The sequence below is a fragment of the Vidua macroura genome, chromosome 5 (genome assembly GCF_024509145.1).
Source record: "Vidua macroura isolate BioBank_ID:100142 chromosome 5, ASM2450914v1, whole genome shotgun sequence".
NCBI classification, from domain to species: domain Eukaryota; kingdom Metazoa; phylum Chordata; class Aves; order Passeriformes; family Viduidae; genus Vidua; species Vidua macroura.
Window position 1 is genome coordinate 16,599,109 of NC_071575.1, and position 24,636 is coordinate 16,623,744.

The 24,636-nt window shown below is 38.4% G+C and overlaps 1 protein-coding gene across 1 annotated transcript in view; it reads left to right on the plus strand.

Moving 5' to 3' along the window:
- The window catches only part of ANO4 (anoctamin 4), a 116,153-nt gene that overhangs the window by 72,243 nt on the left and 19,274 nt on the right, over window positions 1-24,636 (plus strand). The window contains exons 12-18 of the mRNA XM_053978136.1: window positions 3,328-3,462; window positions 4,206-4,302; window positions 4,814-4,874; window positions 12,091-12,173; window positions 17,496-17,636; window positions 19,690-19,854; window positions 23,416-23,452. Of these exons, the coding sequence (XP_053834111.1) occupies window positions 3,328-3,462; window positions 4,206-4,302; window positions 4,814-4,874; window positions 12,091-12,173; window positions 17,496-17,636; window positions 19,690-19,854; window positions 23,416-23,452 (719 nt within the window). The remainder of the gene's footprint in view (window positions 1-3,327; window positions 3,463-4,205; window positions 4,303-4,813; window positions 4,875-12,090; window positions 12,174-17,495; window positions 17,637-19,689; window positions 19,855-23,415; window positions 23,453-24,636) is intronic.

Here is a 24,636-nt window from a genome sequence, read left to right on the forward strand (position 1 = left end):
TGACAGGACAAAAATGCAGGGAGAAAACTGGTTCTTAAGTGATTGTAAAGGTATCTAAATGAACTTGAAAGCAAAAACTGATGCCTAAAACTGCAAAAGCTGTATTTTGCTCCGTCTTTCCGTTAAATGTCTTGACTGCAAGCTGACTAGTCCCTTTCAGTCTCCTGTCAAGCCTTCCTACCCACCCCATTGCTTCTGACATGAGAGCTTCATATGTCCAAAACACCTGCTGGAAAGCTCTAGTTTCTGTGGAGTAGAAAGTTCTGTACAGGATTTCTTTCTTACCTGCAAAAGAGTTAATGAAAATATGTTCTTGGTTTGAGCCCTGATATGTCTATAGTCTAGATCCATGGCTTCCTTCTAGGCATGTTGAAAGCAAAATATTCTCTAATGAGGGTCATTAAACATAGGATAATTCAATATCAGTTTCATAGGTTGGAAATTAGACTTTGTAGCTTAATACTTTCAAAAGATGTGCCTTATTGATAAATATTGATATTGAAATCTTGACCCAATTAAGTCATAGCTCTACCACTGGAATGGATTGAGGGGATATACAGTTCACCATTAAGGTAACTGGTATTGAAGGGCTAGTATACAGGCTAGCTCACAACTGAGAAGCTGAAATTACATTTTTACTATTATTTTGATGGTACAGCATATATAAGGATAGGAGAGATGGTTTATTCTATTAGGTGCTTGGGGTTTTTCTATGTCTTGCTTTTTAGGTTAGTTGTGGAGAAAATTTTCCGTGGGAGAATCATGAAAGACTCAAACAATTTTTTTTCTGTCCATATTAATAATCTGAAAAAATGGGTAGTAATAAATCAGCAAAGTTAACAAGAACACAAAGATGTTATCAACACTGGAAAATTTCAAAGAGGTCTTGAAATGAGTAGAATGATAACAGGCGAAATTTAGGTATAAGTCATGCACAGTGATGCATTCTGGAAAAAAGCCTCTGGAATTCTTTGTGTACATTGCTCAGCCCTGGCTCAGAGAGAACTACCATCACTGAAGCAAGCTATATGAAATTTCTGTTCTTTACATAGTGACAGAAGAGGAGGAACAAATTTGTTCTTCAAACAAATATTTGGGGCAAATTGAAGGGAGTGACAAAGGCATCTACACGTTTTTCATCTCCTGAGGGTCATGATGGTCCAGACTAGCTGAATTACATATTGGAATAAATGTGGAACTTCTCTGAATATGGCATCTAGGAAGGCCTCCAAAGACCTTCTCACTGGCATAGTTTGTTTCCATAGCATTTAACTGAGTGGTATCTGAGCAGAGACTACAAGGAGAAATATGTAAACTCTGGGGCCAGAAGACTTGATACATTAAGTTGATCCTGATGCAATTTACAGTAGTACAGCCTGTGCCTGTAGAATATCAGCTGTGTTGCAAAGAGCAATAATGGAATATTGAGGCTGTTTATCCATATTTAAACCAATATGTATCAAAGTAATGTCAACATTCTTCATTTATTTTTAAAACCTGGCTCAGATGCCTTTTCCTTACTTTTCAGAGATGGGTTGCTCCCCATCATGGACAGTCTTCTTTACGCACACACTGAACTTTGCTTGGGTCTTCATCCAGGATGAAGGTGTTCGATTTCTAGATCAAACAGGATACATGATTTAGACTGTTAGACTGAAGGGCTTAACAGGATAGGAGATTATTTTTGCCATTGATGCTTGTCAGCTAGAGGATTGAAACGAGGAAGCATTCATCCTTAAGTGTAGGGAATGAAGTAAAAAATAAAGCTTGATGAAGGTTAGGGAACCTTCGCTACTTTGAACTATGTACATGGAGAAAAAACAGGTCATCCATTTTTAGTGAAAGTAAGCTCAAATGTGAGTTTGCATTTTTGGAGGTGCAGGCACAAACTGACATCCTAGGTGTCAGGAAAATAATCAGGCCAAAGGTTTCATTTACACTCTTAAGTCAGGTCTTAAAAAGCAGTTTGCCGTGTGTCTTTTTACAATCAGACCTGTTGCCTTTGTCAGAACTGAGCATGTTAGCATTAGCTTACCATCTCTTTAGGCTGTGAATTTGAGTCTCTGTTGAATGACAGAAGAATAAAAACAAAATGACAGTACTTGGCTTCTTACACAGAGCTGGTAAACTCAAATGAAAATAGTCACTGAAGATCAGTATCTTCCATCAGAGCATGAGCTCAGATTTCCCACACTGGAAATTTTTAATAACAACTTGAAAACTGCTAATTTTGTGCAGTCCAGACCAAGTGTCCTCCACTGCACCCAGTGCTGGAGGCAGTCCTAGGTCTTTCCATTCTCACTGAGAAAGTTTGGCCAATGATTTTTTCTGGTAGCGTAGAGGAACCAGTAGTGCTGGCTCACTGCACTTATTCTCTGGATACATCAGAAGTTGCATCATTAGGGTGAGTTTCCAGAGGCAGCTATTTTCAAATTGAGTGGATATGCAAGTTTAAGTTGTCTACAAAATCTCTGAAACACAAGCATATCATCTTGCATCATTCTTTAAAACCAATCTTGCAAATAATCCCCTAAAATCGACTGTGCACAAAGGAATAGGACAAAACATGAGCCTGCTCCTCTGCTGATGATTTCCACAGTTTGTTGTGCGCTTGATGTATTCTCCAGCACATAAATAAAAGTTTGGTTGTCTGGGAGGAGGAAAATTGCTAATGAATATGTATGTAGAAAGATGGAACTTCCTGGCTACTTTGATGTTAGTTTTTGAGCAATATATCTAATAAATTAGGATCAATTCAGACTGCTTTCCTCAAACCATTGCAAGATGATGGACCTTACTTGCACTTCACTTTCCACTGCAGTAGAATAATAAAAAATTAGTTTTCCAGGAACTGAGCTAAGAAAATAAATAATCAAATGAAAATAAACTGTATTGGAGAATGAACTCTGGTTAATTGATTTCTTAGAACTAATTTGAGCTGAAATAATTTTTGCTGTTATACAAGCTTTAGGGATAAAATTTATTTCAATGTAATTATTCAGGCAGTAAAGTCAAACAGCCAAAATCAAAGCACACCATCAATTTCCGAAATACAAAGAACTAGCTTTCTAGAAGTAACTCAGTGTTTCCTTCATGAGGTCACCACTTAGCTAACTGTAAACTGGGGTCATTGGATTTTTAAATTAATGTTTTAAGTTCATTACTGAGGCAGGTACCTCAGTGTGTATTTAGAAGCTTAGTTGAAGGCTTTTTCTCCTCTTTAATCTACTTTTCAGATATGATAGAAATATTTTTTCTACTAATGAGCAAGATTAAGTAGATTATTCTAATTAGCAGGTAACTTTGCTGTGTTTTGTTTTAAAACAGACGGTATTTTGGTGAGAAAATTGGGCTGTACTTTGCCTGGTTAGGCTGGTACACAGGGATGCTCTTCCCAGCTGCCTTCATTGGATTGTTTGTCTTTTTGTATGGAGTCACCACTTTGAACCACTGCCAAGTCAGGTAACGTGGGAACTTTTATAAAGAAATTGCAACTGTGGGTTATTATGGATAATTTGAGAGATCTTCCCACAAGCTGTTACTTATTTCATTTTGAACTATTGAATGAATAATCAAGAAAAGACTGCTTAGTTGTTATAAGGTACCCAGTATGAAACTTCCCATGTTTTAGGCTCCTGAATTGGGATTAAAGGAAATGCTTCTTGCCCAGTTCCAGTTGCTAATGGTGCTGACAAGTCAGAACAAAGTAGGGAAAAAGTAGACTCCTTCATTACTCTTTAAGAGGCCAGCACAAGAGTGGGGAATTTTCACTCTCTATAAGGCCTTTCCCCAAGATCCACCACAGAGAGGCATTCCCCGGATGAAGAAATCCTTGCACCTTCTGCTGAGTGCTGCATCTCTAAGTTTTTGTGCACTTAAGTCACAAGAATAACTTTGTCTGAAGTTATCCTCACCTCCTCCTACCAAAGGTCACTCTGACACAAGGAGAAGCTGGAAATGGCAAAGAGATACTGCTAGGTTGTCCCTGGAGAACTGCACTCTGCAGAGACTGTAAACTCTGTAGTCTTAGACAATCAGCAAATATTAATTATACACATGCAGTTATGAACATGTTGGCTTCAGTTACAGACCAGTTTTGTTCAATAAGTAACTGAATATTAGCAAAGCCTATCAATCCAGACAGATTGTTGTGCTAATTGTTGTAGTAATCAAGCTATTAACTTTTGTCTTTTCTGTTTTTCCAGTAAAGAAGTCTGCCAAGCTACAGATATCATAATGTGTCCCATATGTGACAAATACTGCCCCTTCATGAGGTTGTCAGACAGCTGCATTTATGCCAAGGTATGTTTTATGTTATGCAAATAGAGATACTTCCTGGTAAAAGCATGAATTTTGCCTTTTGCATTTGTCTTTAGCGAGCATGGATAGATGAAATCTTGAAGGGACAAATCAAGTTCAGCCAACATTAACATTGTTTAATTTGGGTTGTAAAATATTTGAATGCAATTTGCACTTAGAGATTCAGCAGTGTCAGAGGTCGTGTTACAGAGCTATGGGTTACGGTGTCCTTGACATCAGCCTTTATCTTCTCATCCATCCTCTCCATGTGGCTCCATAAAATTAATGCTTTGGGTCTGAAAGGATGCTCACAACTGGTGTTGGCAGGGGACAGTCCCAGGCCAGGCTGGCAAATAGTCCTGTCAATTCACAGGTGGATTTCACATGTCAAGGAAAGGATCCTCAGGATTGTCAGGCCAGCTAAACTCATGATCACATTAATTTTAGTAGATGAAAATCGAAAATAAAGGCCCATTATCACAAAAATTGATCACATTATTAATATATCTCTCAGGTAACCCACCTTTTTGACAATGGAGCTACTGTCTTTTTTGCTGTTTTCATGGCAGTGTGGGGTAAGTTTTCATTTTGATATTAAGTACATCAAAACATATTTTTCTTAAAGAATATGATGCAACATAGGCCTTTTTGTTTTCCAGCACACTTTTTATCTGACACTAAAAACAAGAATATAGGCTAGAGATTTTTCTGTTTCTGCAAAAGGAAGATGCAATTGGTTTGATCAAGTTTTTACTTGATAATAATTTTAATTAAAACAAAAACATGAATGCAGTCATATAGTGTCTATGTAGTTTATATATATATAATTCTGTGGGAATTTCTAACCATTTTTAAATTCACTGTTACTAAGGCACTCTCTCTATTACTGCTCAGGGCTTCTCCTAGCTTAGGGCAGCTCACTTTAGTGTCAGTATTAAAATGGAGTAATATTTTTTCCCCACCTTGCAGAAAGGCAGAAAAACTTAAATCCATGTAAGCTGGTTGCAGTTAAAGTAAACTTCCAATGAAATAAATCAAAGATTTCATTGAATGGAAAATTGATCTGAGTGTGGTCTAACTGTTGCCATGGAGGCTGAATTTTGCCCATAGAAATGTTCTATTTTTGGCTCAACTATTTTTCCTACTATGTCATGTAGGCAGAATTGAAGGCAAGAGGAACCAGTAATTTCTGGCAGCACAAAAAATTATTTCAAACAATCCCTGAACATGCCCAGGCTCTTAGCTGCTACAAATCCATTGTGAGAGAAGGTTAACAACTGTAGAAAATGGCTCAACGAGGTGACTCAAAACAGCATCCGAGTCCTTGCGCTATCTGGATTTAGTCATTGTTCTCCTGTTCTTACTCACACATCTCCAACTGCTTTGGAAAGGTGTCCAAGTAATTCTTATAATCTTAATTTAAAACTGCAAATCTTTTTACTGAACCACAAGAAATATCCAGGAGGCAACATGAGAGCCACTAGAACAGATTAGCTTACCTGTCTCTTAGTTCCTTCCTCCAATTAAATTAGGTCATTTACCAATCAAGCCTATTTAAGCCATTTCATATAATACTGAAAATATTCAAATATGACAAATCACATTTAAGAAAAATCCAGAGATCATGCAGTCTTTATGTTTCTGCTTGATATTTCATCTTTGTTTTAGAGCTACATAGAGCTAAGAATCACCAAAAATTTCTAAGCCTTAAAGATTTCTTTTACATGCTTACTCAGCTTTTCCAAACTCTTTCTCCATGTGTTCACAGACATTGAGAATTTCCAAGACAATGTACAAGCAGGGACATCTCTAGCTAGGAAAACTGATGGGTCAACATTGCTGAACCTTTATGGCAGTGTTCCTAACTGCTGGTGAGCATTTCTTTAGAGTGCAGATTTTTTCACCAGTGCTTTTGTTTCTCCTTAACAATAACAGTGCTCAGAAAACAGCTGTGCTCACAGCATGGTTTCTGTGTCTTAGCAGTCCCCAGATCCAGGGCTATAGGAAAAGTAGCTCTAGGTAAGGGCAGTCCCCCACAGAGGTCACCAAGCCCGGTGCTGCCTTGTGGTCACTGCCTTTGAGCAGCCTGAGGAGGCTGAGCATGCCTGCCTACAAAATGTTGTAGGCCCTCTCTCTGTCCTCTCTTTAGTTTACAAGAACCACATCTCTCTCTGGTTAGCCTCTCCTTTCTCCCCCTCCTTCAGCATCACTGTCAGACTCCCAGACCTGATTCCCTCCAGGAATCTCCACACCAGCCCACCAGGGCTGAGCAATGCACTGCCCACCCATGCATCTACAGCACCTAAGTCCACAGTGAGATAAGAAAAACATACAACAGAATCTGCCCCCAGATAATTTGGCTAGTGGAGAAGAGACTATAGGACAGCAGCTGAGGTGAGAGCTTTCCCCAGCACTTATGTTGGCTTAAACTGTGCTTGGGAGCTGGCTGCCAAGATGGAGGGAGGAGCAGCACCAGCAGGAGCTGTGAGTGTAGGGTATGGTCTGGGGAATGGGGCAACCCTCTGGCTCCACACAAACCACACTTCCTTAAAGAAGAGTTTGCAGAGAAAACAGTGAGATTGTGGAGATATTTTCCATGAAGATAGGGCTAAAGCAACATTTGAATAAGGGAAGTCACACACTTCAGGGATTTTTCTGGTACTGTATTTAGGAGCTGGCTTACTGCCTGTGTTAAATGGGTTTTCAGTCTGCAGTAGGCCTACTGGCAGCTGCAGGCATTGCCATCATGGCAGTAAATCATAGAGGAAGAGAAGAATCAATGATAGCAGTTTGATTGCGGAAATGTTTTTTCTGTCAGCATGAAACAACTGGCAAGCTCATAAAATATTGTCTGTGAAAAGTTCAGCCTTCCAGATCATCCAGTTTGACAGACACTGACATATTAAATAATTAAGGCAGTGCTTTCATAAGAAGAGAATGAAAGCAAAAAGAAAAGGCAGCTAGAACTGTGTTACCTCTTTAGCCAGAGTTTACTCTTTTATTATCTAAAGTATTTTCTTCACTGTCTTTAGATCCATTAGTAAGCTCCCATCTTGAGAGAGAAGCCTCAGCCATTTGCTTGGGAGTTTCAAAACCAGGTGTGGCCATATGATTTAAGGAAACTTTCACTTTTAACTGATTTATCAAATGACAAAGGTAGTCTCCCTTCAGTGCACTTAAGAAATTCATTATCCGTTTGTATAAGTTTCTCTTGAAGGAAATACCCTTTCAAACAGATTGAAGCTATTAATCTTTGTGGTTTATAGCGAAAAAGTGAGTCCCTGTAATCGTTAACATTTTTAAAATTTTTTTTCATTGGTGAGCAGATTGCCATTGATGCTCACTGAGATATGATCATCTCAGAAGCTGGAACATAATTTTAATGACATTTTCCAGATGTTCAAAGCTTTCAAAAATAGGGAAGGAATATCATATTTTGTGTTTCTGTGCTAGGGAGAAACACCTCTGCTTTGTTCTTGATGTATGCCTTGAGAAATGTTTGGCTCGACAATAAAGCAGCTGCCATATCTAGGAAAAGTTCCTCTCCTTTTACTGCCTAAATTAGATTCTTACCAAAGACAGAAAAAATGAGAGAAAGATGTTAATTTAAAAAAATGTTGACATTTAAAGTGAAGGAAAAAGTAATTCTCATTTAAAAAATCTAGGTAAATTTGATACTCAGTTGACTCCAGCATGTTTCAGTCAAGCCAGATGGAATTGTAGATTTTGCTTTTCCAGTTGAGGTTCTGGGGAAATCTATTGTAAAACTGTTACTGCCTAGATGTTTCCTGAAACTCTAGAGCAAAATTCTGTAACTGTTCAAAAGGAAAGTCCAGCAATTTATCATTTCTAAAGCCATGCTGGAGACAGAGTAGGCTGGTGGTAGTTTCTCTCTCTGTGCACATTTTTGGGGAACTAAGGGATGCAAGAAAAATCCTTTTTGAAATTCTTTCCTGTGTAGCATGTTTTCTTTGATAAAGGATGTAGCTTTAGAACACTCTCTGAAAGGCAAAACTGGAAGGGGAAAAAGAGGATTGGCATGAAGAATTTAACACTTTTTTCAAGCAATAAGAAATGCCAACATAAAACAATTTTCCATATGTATCTCTTGGTCTAATAAAAGATATTACTTTCATACAAATCTTGCCTCTAGCATAAAACATTGACATTAATCTGCTCTCCAAGAAGATAGAATTTAAGGATGTTCTTCAGCAATACTCCTTGTATGTAGAATATTTTCTAGGAATCAGGATGGATATATGAAATGGTGCTCTGAAATACAATAGAGAGAGGATTTCTGAGAGAAGGTCAGGGTAAAGCTATTTTCTACAAGAGGCTATTTGCATTTCAAGATAAGATCACAACTTATTACAAAAGCATCTGAGGAAATGATGTTAAGACAGCTGCTTGTACAAGTGCATATTGAGGACCCAGCTGCAAGGTTGAGTTCTGAAGTAGGACAAACGTAGTATAGGAAAAGCTAGTAAAAGATCTGGGAGCTAAGGCCAAGAAGAAATGCAAAATTCCAAGCAGGAATTTTTGAGAAAACTCAGGATCTGGTTTACACAAATGAGAAAATACAACTGTGTCCTATTGAATGTCAAAGTCAGAAAAGAATGCTGAAGTTTGTACAGGGTATTTGCACAAATTAGAGAATAGGCAGAAAAATTTGAAAATTCAGTGCTTTTAGAAAACCTCAGTAGCACAGTGAATCAATCAAAGATAGTTATTTATAGCACATTTTAAAATATCTAGCAAGGAAAAGCTGCATACTGACCTGAATAAAGGGAGAAAAGTGTAACACAGTGAAAGCTAAAACAGCACTGTACAGAACATCATATTTCCTACTTAACAATTAGAAAATAATTTTCTAAAGAAGCTTCAGGAACTTCACATACTTACTCTGACAGGTGCTTAATGTGCTAAACATAATATGTATAAATTCCTCACTCCAGGTGTGGGAAAAACAAGAAAGAAAAGAAGTATTGTTCAACAAATATGTATCTGAGACCTTCAGGGCTGGGACTCAAATACCTACTGGAGTTCTGCTACCAGCAGCTTTCTGGAATGGAAACAAAGTGGCAGAAATCAATCAGGCTTCTTCCTCTTAGGTTTCCAAACAGTGCAGGACTACTTGTTTAGCCTGAACAAAATAATTCAATATGAGCTGATATGAGAGAAGCAGTTCTACCAGGAAAAAAATCAAGGAATGAACCATGTTGTGGTTCAGTAGCAGTGGAGCCTCATTAGCACTTACCGATTTTGCTGATCACAACCAATCATACTGCAACTATTACAAACATTTATAGAAGCATTAGGCTCATGACTCTCTATTAGACTAAAATCAAAGTGGTTGTTACTTGGTGTAACATAATTCCAACTTGCAGAAAAATAATTACCTGATATATGAAAATGCCCTCAAACCAAATATCTGTTTCCTTACACATGCTTTTGATACCTTACCTTGTCTGCTTGTAGTGTTTATTTCCTAAGCACACTTTCACTGCACTGGCTAGTACAATAAAACATAATTCTTACCATCTAAAAATTAACTTTTGTCAAACGGATGCCAGGGCTTAGTATCAGGTCCCATTTTTATCAATATGCTGCAGAAGGGCAAACAGCCCATTAAGGAGACTCTTTTATGACTGGATGTGAATTATATTGCCAGACTATTGTGACATTGTTACAGCTGATACTGTGCTAGCTCATGAACAAAGAAGTTTATGTTCTCTGGTTATCAATCTGCTGCTTCTCAGTGAGCAATAAAGGGCAGCCTTCCTCTCCACTTCACAGTGGGAGAGGAAGCCTGCCCATTGATTTGTGTTAGCTTTAAGTAGTTTCTCGATCCTTTACACAAAATAAATGTTTAACACCGCTGTATCTTTAAGCAGGCTGAGTATTAATCTTTGGATTATGAACATATTTTGCTATTACTGTTTCCTTGATTTTTCTTTCCATCACAAAATGAGAGCACAGTTGTCATATCAAAGCGGGAATTTCCTCAAATCCTTTGTATTTGGTTGGTCTGTCAGTGCTCCAGGAAAGCCAATACCTTTGTGTCTGATCACTCTGTCAATGCCCTGTTATGGTGACTCACCAATGAGCTGCCCACTGGGTCAGAGGATGGTTTGACTGACTTGTTCAGGGACACACACCAACAGCAGAAGAGAGACCCCCTCCCAGGTCTTCACACTTTAATTCATGTTGCCCATTGCTGGCAACTGCCAGAGCCCTTGAAGGACTCATACCAACAGTTTAGTGGACAACGCTCTTTATTAATACACACAATGTGAGTGGAAAATTGTGACAGGTTAAAGTTCTAAGATTGACAGTGACAGTAGCAGACTGCAAAAATGTATTCAAAGCAATATCCAGAGAAGCTCTAATCATCAATCAAACCTAGCTCAAGATGATCACTCAGCAAGCATAGAATACAATGATTACCCAATAGACATTTATTTGGAGGAGGAGACAGGTTCAGCCCGTCCCCTGATCCCAGAAGTTATGATGAAGTCTTCTCTAATTTTCCCCATTCTTAACTTACTTTTATACTATTTGTTTACATTTAGCTGGAGCTTGAGTGGCTCTAGTGATACACACCTTTGTTATTGATAGGTGTAAAATTCTCTCACTTCTCTCTTAAAGATATAGTCAATGAAATATAAAGTGCATGCCCAGTGAGGAGAGATCGTACCTTGAAGGCAGGTAACTTTGGGATGGAGGTGAGTGTTAATATTACAGTTAGGTTTTTATGAACCCAGTTCATTCAGGGACAACGATTTCACCACAGTTGCTGGCTCAGCAACAAGACACCTTCTCCTATCTCCCCAGCTGATGGGTGCTGGGCCATTTATCAGCTGCAAAGGACCATTGAGTTCCCCTCCCGGCAAGGATTACATCAGAGCCTGACCTCTGTGTCTCCTTTCTGCTCCACCCTCCATTCCATTCCCCTGAGCACGTGCTTAAATTTGCAGATTAGGTATATGGGAAGTCATGGTGGAATAGGTTTCGGGCATGCCGCCCGCATTCCATCCAGGGAGCAGCAACTGTATTTAACCCTATAATTTCTGTACTGTTCTAACTTCTGTTCAGAACGTGAATATAACCTCCCAGCTTTGTCTAATTTTACTCCCAGTCATCTTCCTGTAGCAGTCATGTGCAGGCCTGTTATTCCATCTTGAACTCCATCAATAAGGGCTGTACTACACAATGTTTATCTATCAGACATAAACACCACACCCCATATATGAACTCACATACTGTAAAAAAAAAAAGGGGGTTGAATTAAAAAAGGTGTAAACCAGAAGTTCCCATTTTCCCAGTAGTACTCTTCACATTTTCAAATGCACTGGACTGTGCTTCCTCTGGGTTCTGGTTTCTGTGTAATGTAAATGATCTTCAGATAAAGAAAGTTACTCCTTTATGTGCAATGGCCCCAAGAAACCCCTTAGCTTCATCAGAAATCTGCTTTATCTATCAGTGATGACTCACAGAAACAATTTTATTCTTTGAGAGCACTCCCTTGGTTGGTTAGAAATTAAACATTCTCATTTAGCTCTAAATGAAATCTCTAAAGCCTCAATCATACTTGAAGCAAGCAAACCAATCCTTAGAAAGCAATGTTTTTTGAAAGCAGTTTTGATCATCAGCATGATTTACTGTTCAAAGGAACTCATTTATGCAAAGAAATTAAAATAATGTAACAGCTTCATTCAACAGTCCTGTGATAGTCATTAACATTTTCTTGACTTAAAAACAATTTTGCATCTTTTTCCCTGCTTACTCTAGCCACTGTTTTTCTGGAGTTTTGGAAAAGAAGGCGAGCAGTAATTGCTTATGACTGGGACTTGATAGACTGGGAAGAAGAAGAGGTTTGTATAAAAATATGTACTCCTTAATCATTAATACAAAATTATTTGGTTGAAAATGTATGGTTTTATTTTGCATTTATTTTCAGTTCATTCTTTAAATCTTTATAAACTATGAAATAAGGATTTTTCTCCTCAGATGTTTCCTCTGAAATGTAAAGAAACTTTCTCCAGGCCAAACTGTCCTCTTTTTTCACACTTTTGTAAATCTCAATTAATTTGAGAGATTTCAGGGAAGAAATGCACTATGGGAGAAATGCATTTTTATTTTGAAAGCTGGAAATTTTTGACAGCCCAGGGGACCTTGAATTTTGGCAAATGAGCTTTTTTCTATTCTTTTAGTTTGTCACTGAGAGCGTTGATGGAAGGAAAGCCTTTTGAGGCTTGTACCAGCTTCTGAACCTTCAGGTGCTGGTTATCTGAGAGAGAGAGAGAGAGAAAGATAGAGAAAGGACTTAATTCATTCGGTGTTGGTACAAGAAATCCCCTTAGGGAAAACGCTAAAATTCAGAAAATAGCCTTAATCTTTTCCACTGGTTGTCACCAGAAATTAACCACATGCTCTTGGGACTGAGAACTCAGGTCCAAATAGAACTAGAAGGTTTTATCATGCAGGAGAAAAGCAAGATTCAGTGAGTGCTGAAGAAAAAGTGCTCCTCCAGTGGGATTTGGACATATAGGTGTCTACAAGTCTGCTCTCCTTACTCTACAGAAGCTATTGGAGTGATGGTAAGAGACTGCTGGTCTCTTAAGTGGTCTCAGTGAAGTTGAACCTCTACATTGCTGCTTGGTGGAAGATTTTCTTTTTTATCAATCTTGCCAGCACAGAAACAGACTTCTGAGTTATGGGATTTTTGTCTGTATGAGGCAAAGTAGCTCAATGAGGTCATGAAATGGTGGAATTGCTGGTAGGATTTTCTTTTAAATGCTTAATTACTAAGAAAATAACCCAAGAACGTAACATGAAACAACTTACACAACTGGAAATTGATTTCTTTATAACAACAGGAATGTTGTTATCCCTGCACATGTGTGGTCAGTTCTGGGTGATACCCCAGGACTATCTTTCTATTTATAGGAAATACTCTAATACTGATTCAACTCTTGTGAGATTAGCAGACTGCTCTTGCCAAAGCTGGCAAGTCACAAAGGGATTGAGACAGTCCTGCCTGAGGTTCATATAGTGCTCAGGACTGGCTTGCAGGGATCATGTCTTCTCATGGCTAGTTGCAAAAAAAGCCACTGCTGCCGATGCTGACAGCTATGAAAAAGCTGTACCAAATTGCAATTTCCAAGTGACAATTATAGCTTCCTCTGTGTCCCTGGAATGAGAAGGAGCCTTTAAACAAACAAAATACAAAAGTAAGTACAGGATAAGAACCTCTTTATGTTTTTCCCAGGAAGCCTGGTCTTCCAGATGTTTATAGTTTGGGATGTTATATATCTTCATCTTTCACCATTTAACCTACTTAGATTTGGGATTATGCTGATTTATAAAGCCAGCCACCTGAATCTTCTATGATCAGTTCATTTACAAATATTGAATTTCCTGGTAAGGTTGTCCTTAAATGACACTTTGATTTTTTTTTTTTTCTTTTCCCCCTTTTTTTTTTTTTCTTTTTTTTTTCTTTTTTAATAAGATATATTTATATTCCCCTGGCAGATTATTTCAGTTTGGCCTGCAGGATGATATTTGCATGTTGGTAATTTTCAGACGATACTTGCTCCCTGTTGATGTCAGCTGGTCTTTCTCACACCAGAATTTTTCCAGTAAGTTGTGTTAACAAAATCTCTGTCAGGAATAGTGGTGATTGTACCTGTTCCAGAGCTATTCAGTGCACCTCCTTACAGTTCTAGAGGGAATCTTATAAGTCTCTACAGCAGGAGGTAGAAGTTTTTTCAGAAGCAGTGTGCCAGATTGTACCTTTCTCAAATTAGAGATTAAAGATGCTCATAGGAACTCAACAGGCTGCTTCTCAAAGATTTGCGTGTCCAGTAATTAGAATATCAGTATCTCATTGGCATTTGAGGCACCAGTTCCTCCTTTGTTCAGCATGCAGTGGCATCCAAACAGTAGGAGCTGATTGCCACCCAGAGGTATCTTTTTTGAAGATGTTGCAGCCCCCAGTGCCCACACCTACGGCACAGCTAAGCATGTCCCAGCCTCGGGGTCAGCCCAATGGGCACTGCCTCCTCTGCTTGAGTATCTAATGCTGCACTTTTCCATTGGAACTGCACTCTCCCCCTGAGAAAGACAGTTTGGAAGTGGGTGCTCCAGATAAAAGTGTGGGGATCATTTCCCTGCTCTGTGGTTCAAAGCCCACCTCTTCACTTTGCCATTGTCTTCACCTGCAAACCACAGGTTTTGCTTGGAGACTTATTTCTGGGGATGCTATACTTGTATCTGTGATCAAGATTCAAATTTTCAATCTACAAATTTTTTTTCTGCGTCTGGGCTATAGAGGACAATATGCTTGGATTAGGAAGGATGGGACTATTTCGATAATTTACCCGTTGAAGGATTAGAAAATTCTTAGATAGAAAAGGTGGTATTTCACAAAGAAATTTAGAGTAGCTCTTCTAGAACACAAATATCTGGTCTAAGGCAATTCACATGACTTCATATTTCATATTCCAGAAATCAATAGGGTTTCTCTTATGAAAAAAAAATTGGAATTATCCATGTGTGAGAAATGGGAAGGAAGGAGAAAAGTCAGTTTTATGTAGATTGGAAAAGACTCATCCTGTGGAGTTTCATTGGGAAGTTGTATGTCAGTGAGAAATCAATGAGAATTTCGACTCCAGAAGGTGAAAATTTTTCTCCTAAAAGTGCTACTTCCTAATAAAATCACTGCTAATTAAATTTCCTCTCTGGTTTCCATTCAGTTATCATTACACAAAATCAGCTGATTGCTTTTATTAGTTGTTTCAAAGACATCGATTAAAGAGTTCTAATTACCATTTTAAATCTCAAGCTTTTGATAATGAAAATTGTTATTTTATTAACAATATATGTCTAGCCTTTGGTTGCTTTAATTTCCATTGTCAAATTGAAAAATAAGGTTTTCTTACAAAGGGAAATTTATTAATTCCTAGCAACAATACACTGAAAAAACACAATTTATAAGGCTTCCTACCTCTTCGTTATCGCCTTCCTGGTCTAAATGAAGAGACAAATAAATGAAACAATGAAGATGATGGAAAGAAGAATTGCACTTATTCAGATATGCAAGCTTGTGAATTCCTCACCACTTTAGATTCTCACCCAAGAAAGGCATACAGCAACCCCTGCAAAGTTCAGGCCTCTCAGGCTGGGGATATGAGCTGAGAGTGTCCTTTCAACCCTACATATCTGGATTTCCTGTTCTTGAAAACCAGGTGCAAGGTGGGAGACGTGGAGAGCAACGGTGTCTTGGGTGGGCACACCACAAGAAACCAACTGCATGCAGTTCCTGGCACTTCCAGATGAAATTTGGTTTCTGTTGTTATTTGTAGCATATTTTTTCTGTTTCTTCAGTGTCGCCTTCTTTGTATCATTAACCTCAGCCAGACACAGTACTGTTTATTTGCCCAAGCATTGCTGAGTATCATTAAACAGGTACAAAGTGTCATGCCAGATTTCCAATTTTTTTTTTTTGAGAATGTCTAAAAATAGCATTTGCTTTACTTGCATCAGCTGGAGATTATAGGACATGTGGATATGATAAGAACTTCCCTGCACTGCAGATTGTAAAAGATAATCAAACCTTGGCTCAGAGAGAGGTGCAGAGAAGTTAAGTTTTCTTGTCTATGACAAGCCAGCTGGCAGAGCCCTTGTACACTCTACAGGGTAAAATTCTCAGGAACTCTGCTTCACAGCTATCACACTCTGTCCTTTTTCATGCCCCTGGGCACACAGGAATACTACTTACATTGTTCCTTTTGCCAGATTACGGTCTGCTTAGCTTCCTTCAGCCCTGATATGGCAGGAACAGCTTGAGCAAAACAGAATAACAAGGTATTACTCTGCCTCCATAGAAACATGCTTAGCCTTTTTGTATAGCTGAGGTACAGCTGGTTCCTCAAGCACATAGTTAGTTACAGAGGCATTGCAGCTAAGCATGCATGCCTCTTCATTTGTTTTTATAACTTGTTACTAGGTTGCTGCATGAATTTGGAAATGAACTGTGTTGAGAAAGCATCTTCGAGACTTGGAATGAGGAGAATGAGACATGACTTCTTTCCCCCTTCCTCTTTGGGGAATTTTTTAAAAAAGATGGAGGATTTTAGTATATTTCACCTTTATTCACATTCTGAAGACTTGTATGAGCAGTTAACATTCACCTGTTTCAGTACAGTCATTTAAGGTCTGGGCATTTCCAGCTTCAGTCAGTCAGAGTTCAGTTGAATGCAGTTGAAGGGCTGGAAGCGACTGAAATTTGTAAGCTGGTTCTTGTCTGCTACCTTGTAGCCAGCTGTACCATGAAGCAGCTCTCCAGTATACAGTAGAGTGCTACAAACAGTGCTCTAATATCTGCTAGCACTTGTGAAAGTCCATCCTCCCAGCCTGGTGCTTTATCTCACCTCTGACAGTGTCCTGGATGCCAGACTGGAACGAGGTGGCACAGGACACGTGGCTCTTGGTGATGTTAAGGCAGAGGGGTAGCACTACTGCAGGTGTCACCTGCACCAGGGGTGATCCTGTCTTCTGGCAATGCTGTAAACAGATGTAACCAAATCCCTCCCCAAGTAATCCCCAGGTTTCATTCCACAAGAGGGTTTTTAATGGCAAAGCAGGCTTTGACATTTTCTGCTGCTGGAAGTTGTTCCTGCTAATAATACTGTCCAAGTTAAGAAGTAATTGAGCAGCGTTAGATGGCATGGATCCTTCTTCAAATGCTGAGAAGCTTTTGCTGGTAATGGAAGCATCACCAAATGCCTATCAGCAATTAGGCTTGGAAAAAGAAGGTTTGGTTTTTGGGGTTTTTTTCCTTAGTTGTAAATTTCAAGTATCAATAGGATAATGTCAGACTGAAAAATTCTGTGGTATCAATCTTAAAACTATTTGTGTTGCAGCCACATAGTTTTGAAAGAGCATTATTTAGAGGAATAGCTAATTGGGGATTTTACTAAATACTTTCAGTACTTACTTTTATGGGTACAGTGATTTATTCTAGTTCTCATGAAGGAGACCTGATTTCCCAGCTCAGCTTTTATAGTAGCTGTGCCAGCTGCTGAATTCAAAGACGTAATTCCCCAGAACAGTGATCTGATAAATGATCTGAAGTTTCCTACAAAGTTTTTCCTAGCTATGCTGTATGTGAACATTATCTGTCTGCTCTTTAGGAGGAAATACGTCCGCAGTTTGAAGCCAAATACTCCAAGAAAGAACGAATGAACCCCATATCTGGGAAGCCAGAGCCTTATCAAGCATTTGCAGATAAATGCAGCAGACTCATCGTTTCTGCATCTGGAATATTTTTTATGGTTTGAGAACTTTTATTTATTTACCAGTTGAACAAAATATCATTATCTCTGCTAGTAGAGCAGAGATAATGCTAGTAGAGTAGGTAAATATTGGATATGACTGCTTGAAAGCGGAATAAACTCTATGCATGTTGAAAATCTACATAGCAAATCACTTGAGTTTCTGTCAAGTCCTACACTGGTTCATTCTTCACTGAGTCTCACAGATAGCTAATCCCTTCTTCCAGGCTACACCTGTGACACTGTATTGTAGTGACATATGCCAGAATAGTGACACTATCACATTCAGGCACCAGCTTCAGTTGGCTGAATTAGCTCACTGGTAGCCTTCCCTGTGTAGACAGTGCAGAGTGACAGGGAAAGTTGCCATAGGAGAAGCAGTTGTTCTTTGTAAACTTCCCAGAGAACCTAAATAAGATGCCTAGAGTGCTTAATGATGTTAATACAACCTAGCTTCTCAGTGTATTGAGGAGATGAGGAAAGAGACTTCATATTCCAAGTGCAGTCAAAATGGAGAAACCAATGTTCCTTGACTAAAATGATGCATTTATCCCTTTAGTTATGCAAAACTAAAAGGAGCAATAAAATCTCCTAACAGAGAGCTGCATGCACTTCTATAGAACCACCCCCATCCTCTAATTTCAGTGAAGCAGATGTGGGCTGTTATTCACATGACAACAGGCGTGGTAGTGCTGGTCTTGAAAACACAGTGCTGGTCTGGAATCAATAGACTGCCACAGAATTTACTGGGGCTTTTCCAGGAGACAAGAAAATGGTAGATATGTACAGCCTCAGGAGCTGTGGAGAGCCAGGTAGGTGAGCTAACCCAGCAACAGGGCAGAGGACAGTAAGAAACTGATGGCTCCAAAGTTGTCCAAAATAATCTAGGTCAAGAAAGGCAAAAGCATTCTTGAGATGAACTGTGCTCTGGTACGTCAGGTGGATGGACACCCTGACTCAGCCCTTGAGGACACGTACTCAGGACTGCAGTCTCTGCTCAGAATTGATACTAAAACTCTGATATTTTGTGTATTTTGCCCATGTTTTTTTTCTTGAAGGATGGCAGTATTTTACTTTGCACAATCTCAGTCATTAATCTTAGACTAGTGATGGATCTTTGTCAAAGTGTCAGAGAGTGTAGCCTTGCTCTAAACTGCATGCACCACAAATTATTGTCCCCATAACAGCCCTTAAAACAGGACAAAAATTATTTTCACTCAAGTTATTTTTATTGTTGGCATAGCAAGGGCTTCCAGCAAGTTAGAAAATGACACTTTTTTTAACCATTTAGATAAGAATTTTTTTTTTAATTACACCTATAACAGGAGATATACACTTACCAAACTTCAAGTTAGAGCAGTTCGCAAAATTTCTCAGCATAGACTCTCACAGTGTAGTAAATAATACAGCTCAACTGTTGCAAAAGGAACATTAAGTGACTAAGCAGCCTGGCTCAGCTGTGGCTTTCTCATTCTAACTGTCACATTTCCTGAAAGTTTTATCAGAGAAGAAATCACAAGGGCAATTGAACTGGTTACCTTCTCTAGATAGAAACTTTCCAGAACTGTAGGAAGAAACAGCTAGCTAGTCTGGCTTGGCAGGGTTTTTTTTGAGGTAGTGATTACAAATGGAGACATTTGTGTGAAGTGTGAAGTCCATCAAATCACAAAATCCATCCCAAGTATGATACCATCAAGCTGCAACAGTAGCTTGAGACTAGCCTTTGCACATCATGTGAAGATAAGGAAAATTTCTAATTCCCAGAGCTGGCAATACTGTTTCCCACATTAATGCTAAGGAAGAGGAACATTTTCCAGAAAATTTTTAAAATTAAAAATTATTTTGATATTATTTCAACTATATTTTTCATTATGAGAAATAAAAAGAACATAACAAGAAGAAAAATCATCATGTTGAAACCTTCCCCTGGAGTCAAAAGGAATGCACTTTTAAAGTCTTCCATTTCATTTTATTTTGAAAGTTTCAGGGAGAAAGTAACTCCTGTTCCACTGGAAGTTTTCAGGTTCTTCTTTCTGATTTTTTCTTCCTTTAGATCTGTGTGGTGATTGCTGCTGTTTTTGGCATTGTTATTTACCGTGTTGTGACTGTCAGCACTTTTGCTGCCTTTAAGTGGGCTTTAATCAGGAATAACTCTCAGGTTGCAACTACAGGGACTGCAGTGTGCATCAACTTTTGCATCATCATGCTACTGAATGTGGTGAGTAAAATTAACATATCCATAAGCCACCAGAGCAGTAAATATTTCAGTCAGCAGACAACCAAATGCTTTCACTTCCTTTTTCAGCAGGAGTGGAGTGTCTTGCTAAGCCAGACATGGAATTATTGTTTATGGACATCATTCACTATTTGTATAAAGTGCATTCTAAACCCAAAATATTATGTAAAGTATGTTTGAAATTCTGAAAATATTTTAGGAAGACATGATCATACCCCCACTTTATCCCCTGTCACTTCTTTCCCTTTTATATGTACATAGTTTTCTGTCCACTTCATTAATATTCTTTTTAATTCTGTTTTGATGGCTTTTTTTTTCAATATAGTGACAAAACTAAGTTCTTATTTACACTATTTTCAGTAATTCCAATTTCAGCTGTCATTGCAGTTTTCCAGTGAGGATATGCATATAGAGACACAATGTCAATAAGCAGAACTCTCTTGAGCTGAAAGCTTCACAAGGCTTGAGCAGATGTGATTTGTTCCAGAGCTGCCCATAGCCTTTGCCAGCGTGCACCAGAGACATGGCCTGGGTGCACTGCAGTGGGACTGGCTGATGGCAAGTCCTTGTGGGCTCGTTTGGAACCAGACTTGGGACAAAGACAAAAATGGAATTTCTATGTGGCAATAGTTCCAGTAAGTGAGTAGTGCATAGATTAGATGGGGAATGAGTTCCCTCCTTCCATTGAGATGCTGATACCCCGTTATATTGCTCTGATAGCAATGTGTCTGCTCTTTGTTGCTCTTGGCATGGCATGTATGGCCTTTCACTATCAGGTTTTGTCAGCTGACATTATAAGAATGCCTTTTAGGGGAAGGCGGGTTCAGCCTCCACAAACCAGATGGGTACTGGAGCCAGGGTGGAGTGTCTCTGCCTACTCAATAGCAAGCATCTTCTGCAAACAGCTTGTTAGGCTTCACTCCAGGAGATATGCTGATTTACTTCCTAGGGAAAAGATGAGATGTTATTTCAAGTCTGCTCATTTCCAAGGCTGGCTTGAAAACTTCTTTCTTTCCTATGCAATATCCAAGCATTTCCATAATCTAAAAATTATTTTTGTCGGGTCCTTTTTCATATGGCAGGAAATTCCAAGATTCTTTGCTGCAGGACTTTGCTTCTTCTTTTGGCATAGGCAAGACTGGATTAGTGATTAAGACAGTCTATCTAGAACTGTTGTTTTTCCTGTGTTTTCCCTTAGGTGGGACTATAGGGTGAGAAAGGGCAGAAAGGAGAAAACTGGTTTTCTGTCTGAGATTGTACTGAGGGCTCTCTTCTTTTATGTTATTTTTGAGTTTTGTCTCCAGCTTTGGGGGATTTTCTTTACTCCATCTAGAGCACACAATAAGCATGAAAGAAAAAAAAAAAAAAGAATACTATATATATATATATCTATGCCAGTGCAACATCCATTTTCAAGTTCTCAGTGTAAGTCATTGTATATGCAGTGAAGCAGCAACAAAGAAACATTGCACAAACAAAATTTCTTCATTTCCAAAGAGTTTTACAGCTCTGAGATTTTTCTTTTAAATAATGGAAGATTGCTTGAAAGTACCTTTTGAGAAACTTTGTTTTATTTCCTAAAATAATCAACTAAGTGGAGCACTGCAAAGATGGATTTCTCTAGCCTCGTACTCATCACCATTCAATAAACACCACAACCTTATATCTGGATATAGCTCATGGAAGAAAAAGATCCACAAAATATGAAACTGCAGATGTTTTTCAAATGAAGGTTTTAGGAGCATAATCCCTTACTTCCCATGATGGATTAAAGTAGTTTATTGAAGGGCAATTGTGGCATTTCTTTTGAGAGAAGAAAAATCTCCAGGAGCAATTCAGGTAGCAGAATCCTGCAGGAACCTTGACTCAAGAAAAGTGTCAGAAGAGCAAGAGAAGATACAGTAATAAACCCAGAACAGACCAAGATGTGCATAGCAGTAGAGAATTCACTGCTAGAAGCCTTGAAAACCAGCAGTGATTTTGATACAAGTTGACAGCCTCTCAAAGCATCAGGGGACAGGTCTAGACCACAAGTAAATTCCAGACCAGACGTTTTGAGCCCTAGGTACCTATTCTGACACATCCATCACAACAAAACAAAATGACCCTCAAGCATAATGTCTCCCAGATAATCTTGCAGCCTGACCTGAAAACAATCACTAACTTTACCTAGGCTATGTAAAACTGTTAATTCCAGTAATATTGCCCATGGAAAATATGAACAGAGAACAGAATATGATCCCAAACAGGGCCCCTTGAGGGTAGTAGTGATAAAGGACAGTAGCAGATAATTAGATCCAAACGTTGTTAACAGAATCTCTAACACAGTCTTACTGTTCCAGATGGAATAGCAACAAACTGAAGTTTTAATAAACCCTTCTGTAGAGCAGTGAACGTTTGTTAAAAAAACACACTCCCTGCTGGGATCAGGATATAAATGACCCAGACATTTAGCACATTTACAGTTGCCCTTAAGAGATGCTTTTAAACCCAGAAGAAACTACCTTTTTCATTACTTGAAACAAAACCATTTACTCCAAAGGCAGTGGAAAATTATTCTAAGCATGAAGTGGTTGTTAACATGGATGAGAGATTTCAGGATGACTTCAGGTCTTAAGCAGGCAGTTTGATCTGTAAACAATACATAACTCAATTTAAGCAAGAGATTCTAAGGATAACTGCAAATAAAAAGAAACATTGCTGATATGCACTGTAGGAGTAAGTAAATACTTCAGCCTGAAATATGAGAAGCTTTGTATTCCTGCAGGAATTAGTGAGAGTTAAGGACATTTAGCAATTTGTAAGAACAGGCTCCAGACTCATTTAAAGCAAATGAAAATCATTGTATTAATTTACTCTAATACTGATGGTGTTGGTGATGTAGTTAATAGGTTCAAAATTCCTTTGCAAATACTGATTGTGAAAACCCTCCAAGTTAGTTTTGTAATCTTAATGAAGTTTGGAATCTCCCGGAGAGTTTGAGAGCATGGTACCTGTAAGTGCAGAAAGTACCACTTAAGATTTAAAAAAATGACACTGGCTCAGAGTAAGAAATGTGTCTGGTGGTGGGGATTACTAAAGATTTTCTCTTAAGTAACCCTGTTCCCCCTGTGTCTTTCCTCTCAGCATCAAAGTGCCAAACAAAACCAAAAAGCCCCAAATAACCAACATATCCAACACTCCAGAGCATGCTCTTCTAGGGTAATTTTTTTTTCTTGTGAGTTGAATGTTCCATAAGTAACTAAAACAAAAACCTCACTTTTCTTTTTGGAAAAGTTCTCTCACCCTTTTTCACTATGTATATAAAATAGGGACAGTGACAGCATTTCTTCTCCATATATTATGGATGAGCATTAGATATAAAAACTTTACTTTTCCTTGTTTGATTATATCATTGCTGTATTATTATGTAGTTTTCTTTTCATTATCAGAACATCACAGAAATCATCTGCATGTCAGATTTAATATGTTCTTTCCCTAGAAAGCATTTCTACATTTTTGAGCCAGCCATGTAACTAAGAAGCTGTTTCTTCTCTGTTACAGCTGTATGAAAAAGTTGCTCTTTTCCTGACAAATTTAGGTAAGTAATGTTAAATATAAAATTGAATAATATTGTGATATTGTGATATACTGATTTATTGGTCCATACACCATGATAAAATTCAAAATGTCTGCATAAATATGAAAAATCATAACTAATTTGAAATCTATAGGAATTAATGTTTTTCTTAAGTTTCTAATAAGAAAGTATATAAACTAAAGTACTGTGCCATTCAACAAGTGGTGACAACAATCATCCACCTTTGTTCTTGTTTCAACCCTCTACCATCTAAGAATGTAAACAAATTGTTTACTATAAGTACATGTAAAATTTTTACCTTGGAGAAGAAGGCATGAGTTTTCAGACAGACTTAGCATTCACAACCTCCAGGGTTTGTAAACATGGAAAAGGGGAGTCACTTCTGGAAAACAAATTCATAGCTTGAAACTAAGGTGCTGACTGGCTATCAAACATTTGTCTTTAAGAAGGACAGTAAGGAGGGAAAATGACTAGGTGAATCATCAGCTCTACCTACACCTAAACTACATGATGTTCTAAACTTCAGGGGTCCTTTCAGCTCACTTGCAAAGGCAGTCTTTATGCTAGAGCAAGGAAACCTGTTTTCTCAGGAGAGATACACTGTCAATGGGGTAACAACAAGCTGTCATTCATATATCCATGGCTCAGACAGGATCTGTGGAGATCCTGATACATTTGGAAGATTGCAGTAGCTGGTGGCAATTGGCAAGGGCTCCTTAGCGTCAAGAAGCCTGAAATGAGACTCTAGCTGAAGGCCTATTAAGCAAACCATATTATTGCACGTATACAATTTTGAGGTTTGAGGAGGTTATTTTGAGCTCCTGGAAACCTGTGTACATTGATGATGCTCAGTAAATTATTTTGGACCAGATGGACAGATTTTGATGCTTTGATGCTCAAAGGAAACAACTGATTTTAGCTAGTTGCAGGGCTTTTCTAGAAGTCATTGGTAATGTGTTCAAAACATATCTGTGTACAATAGAATTTTATTCTTTTGTTTCTTAGTAAACTGAAAGTCCTCATTTGTATGCAGTAGTTTTAAAATATTTTTTAAGTATCCATGGAGAAGATATCTGCTAACTACAGTTGAGAAATATGACAACTTTCAAGTTTGAGAATTGTACAAACTATGGCCTGACAGCCTGGGGACAGACAGTAAGATATATTCTAGAGACCTTGAAGCT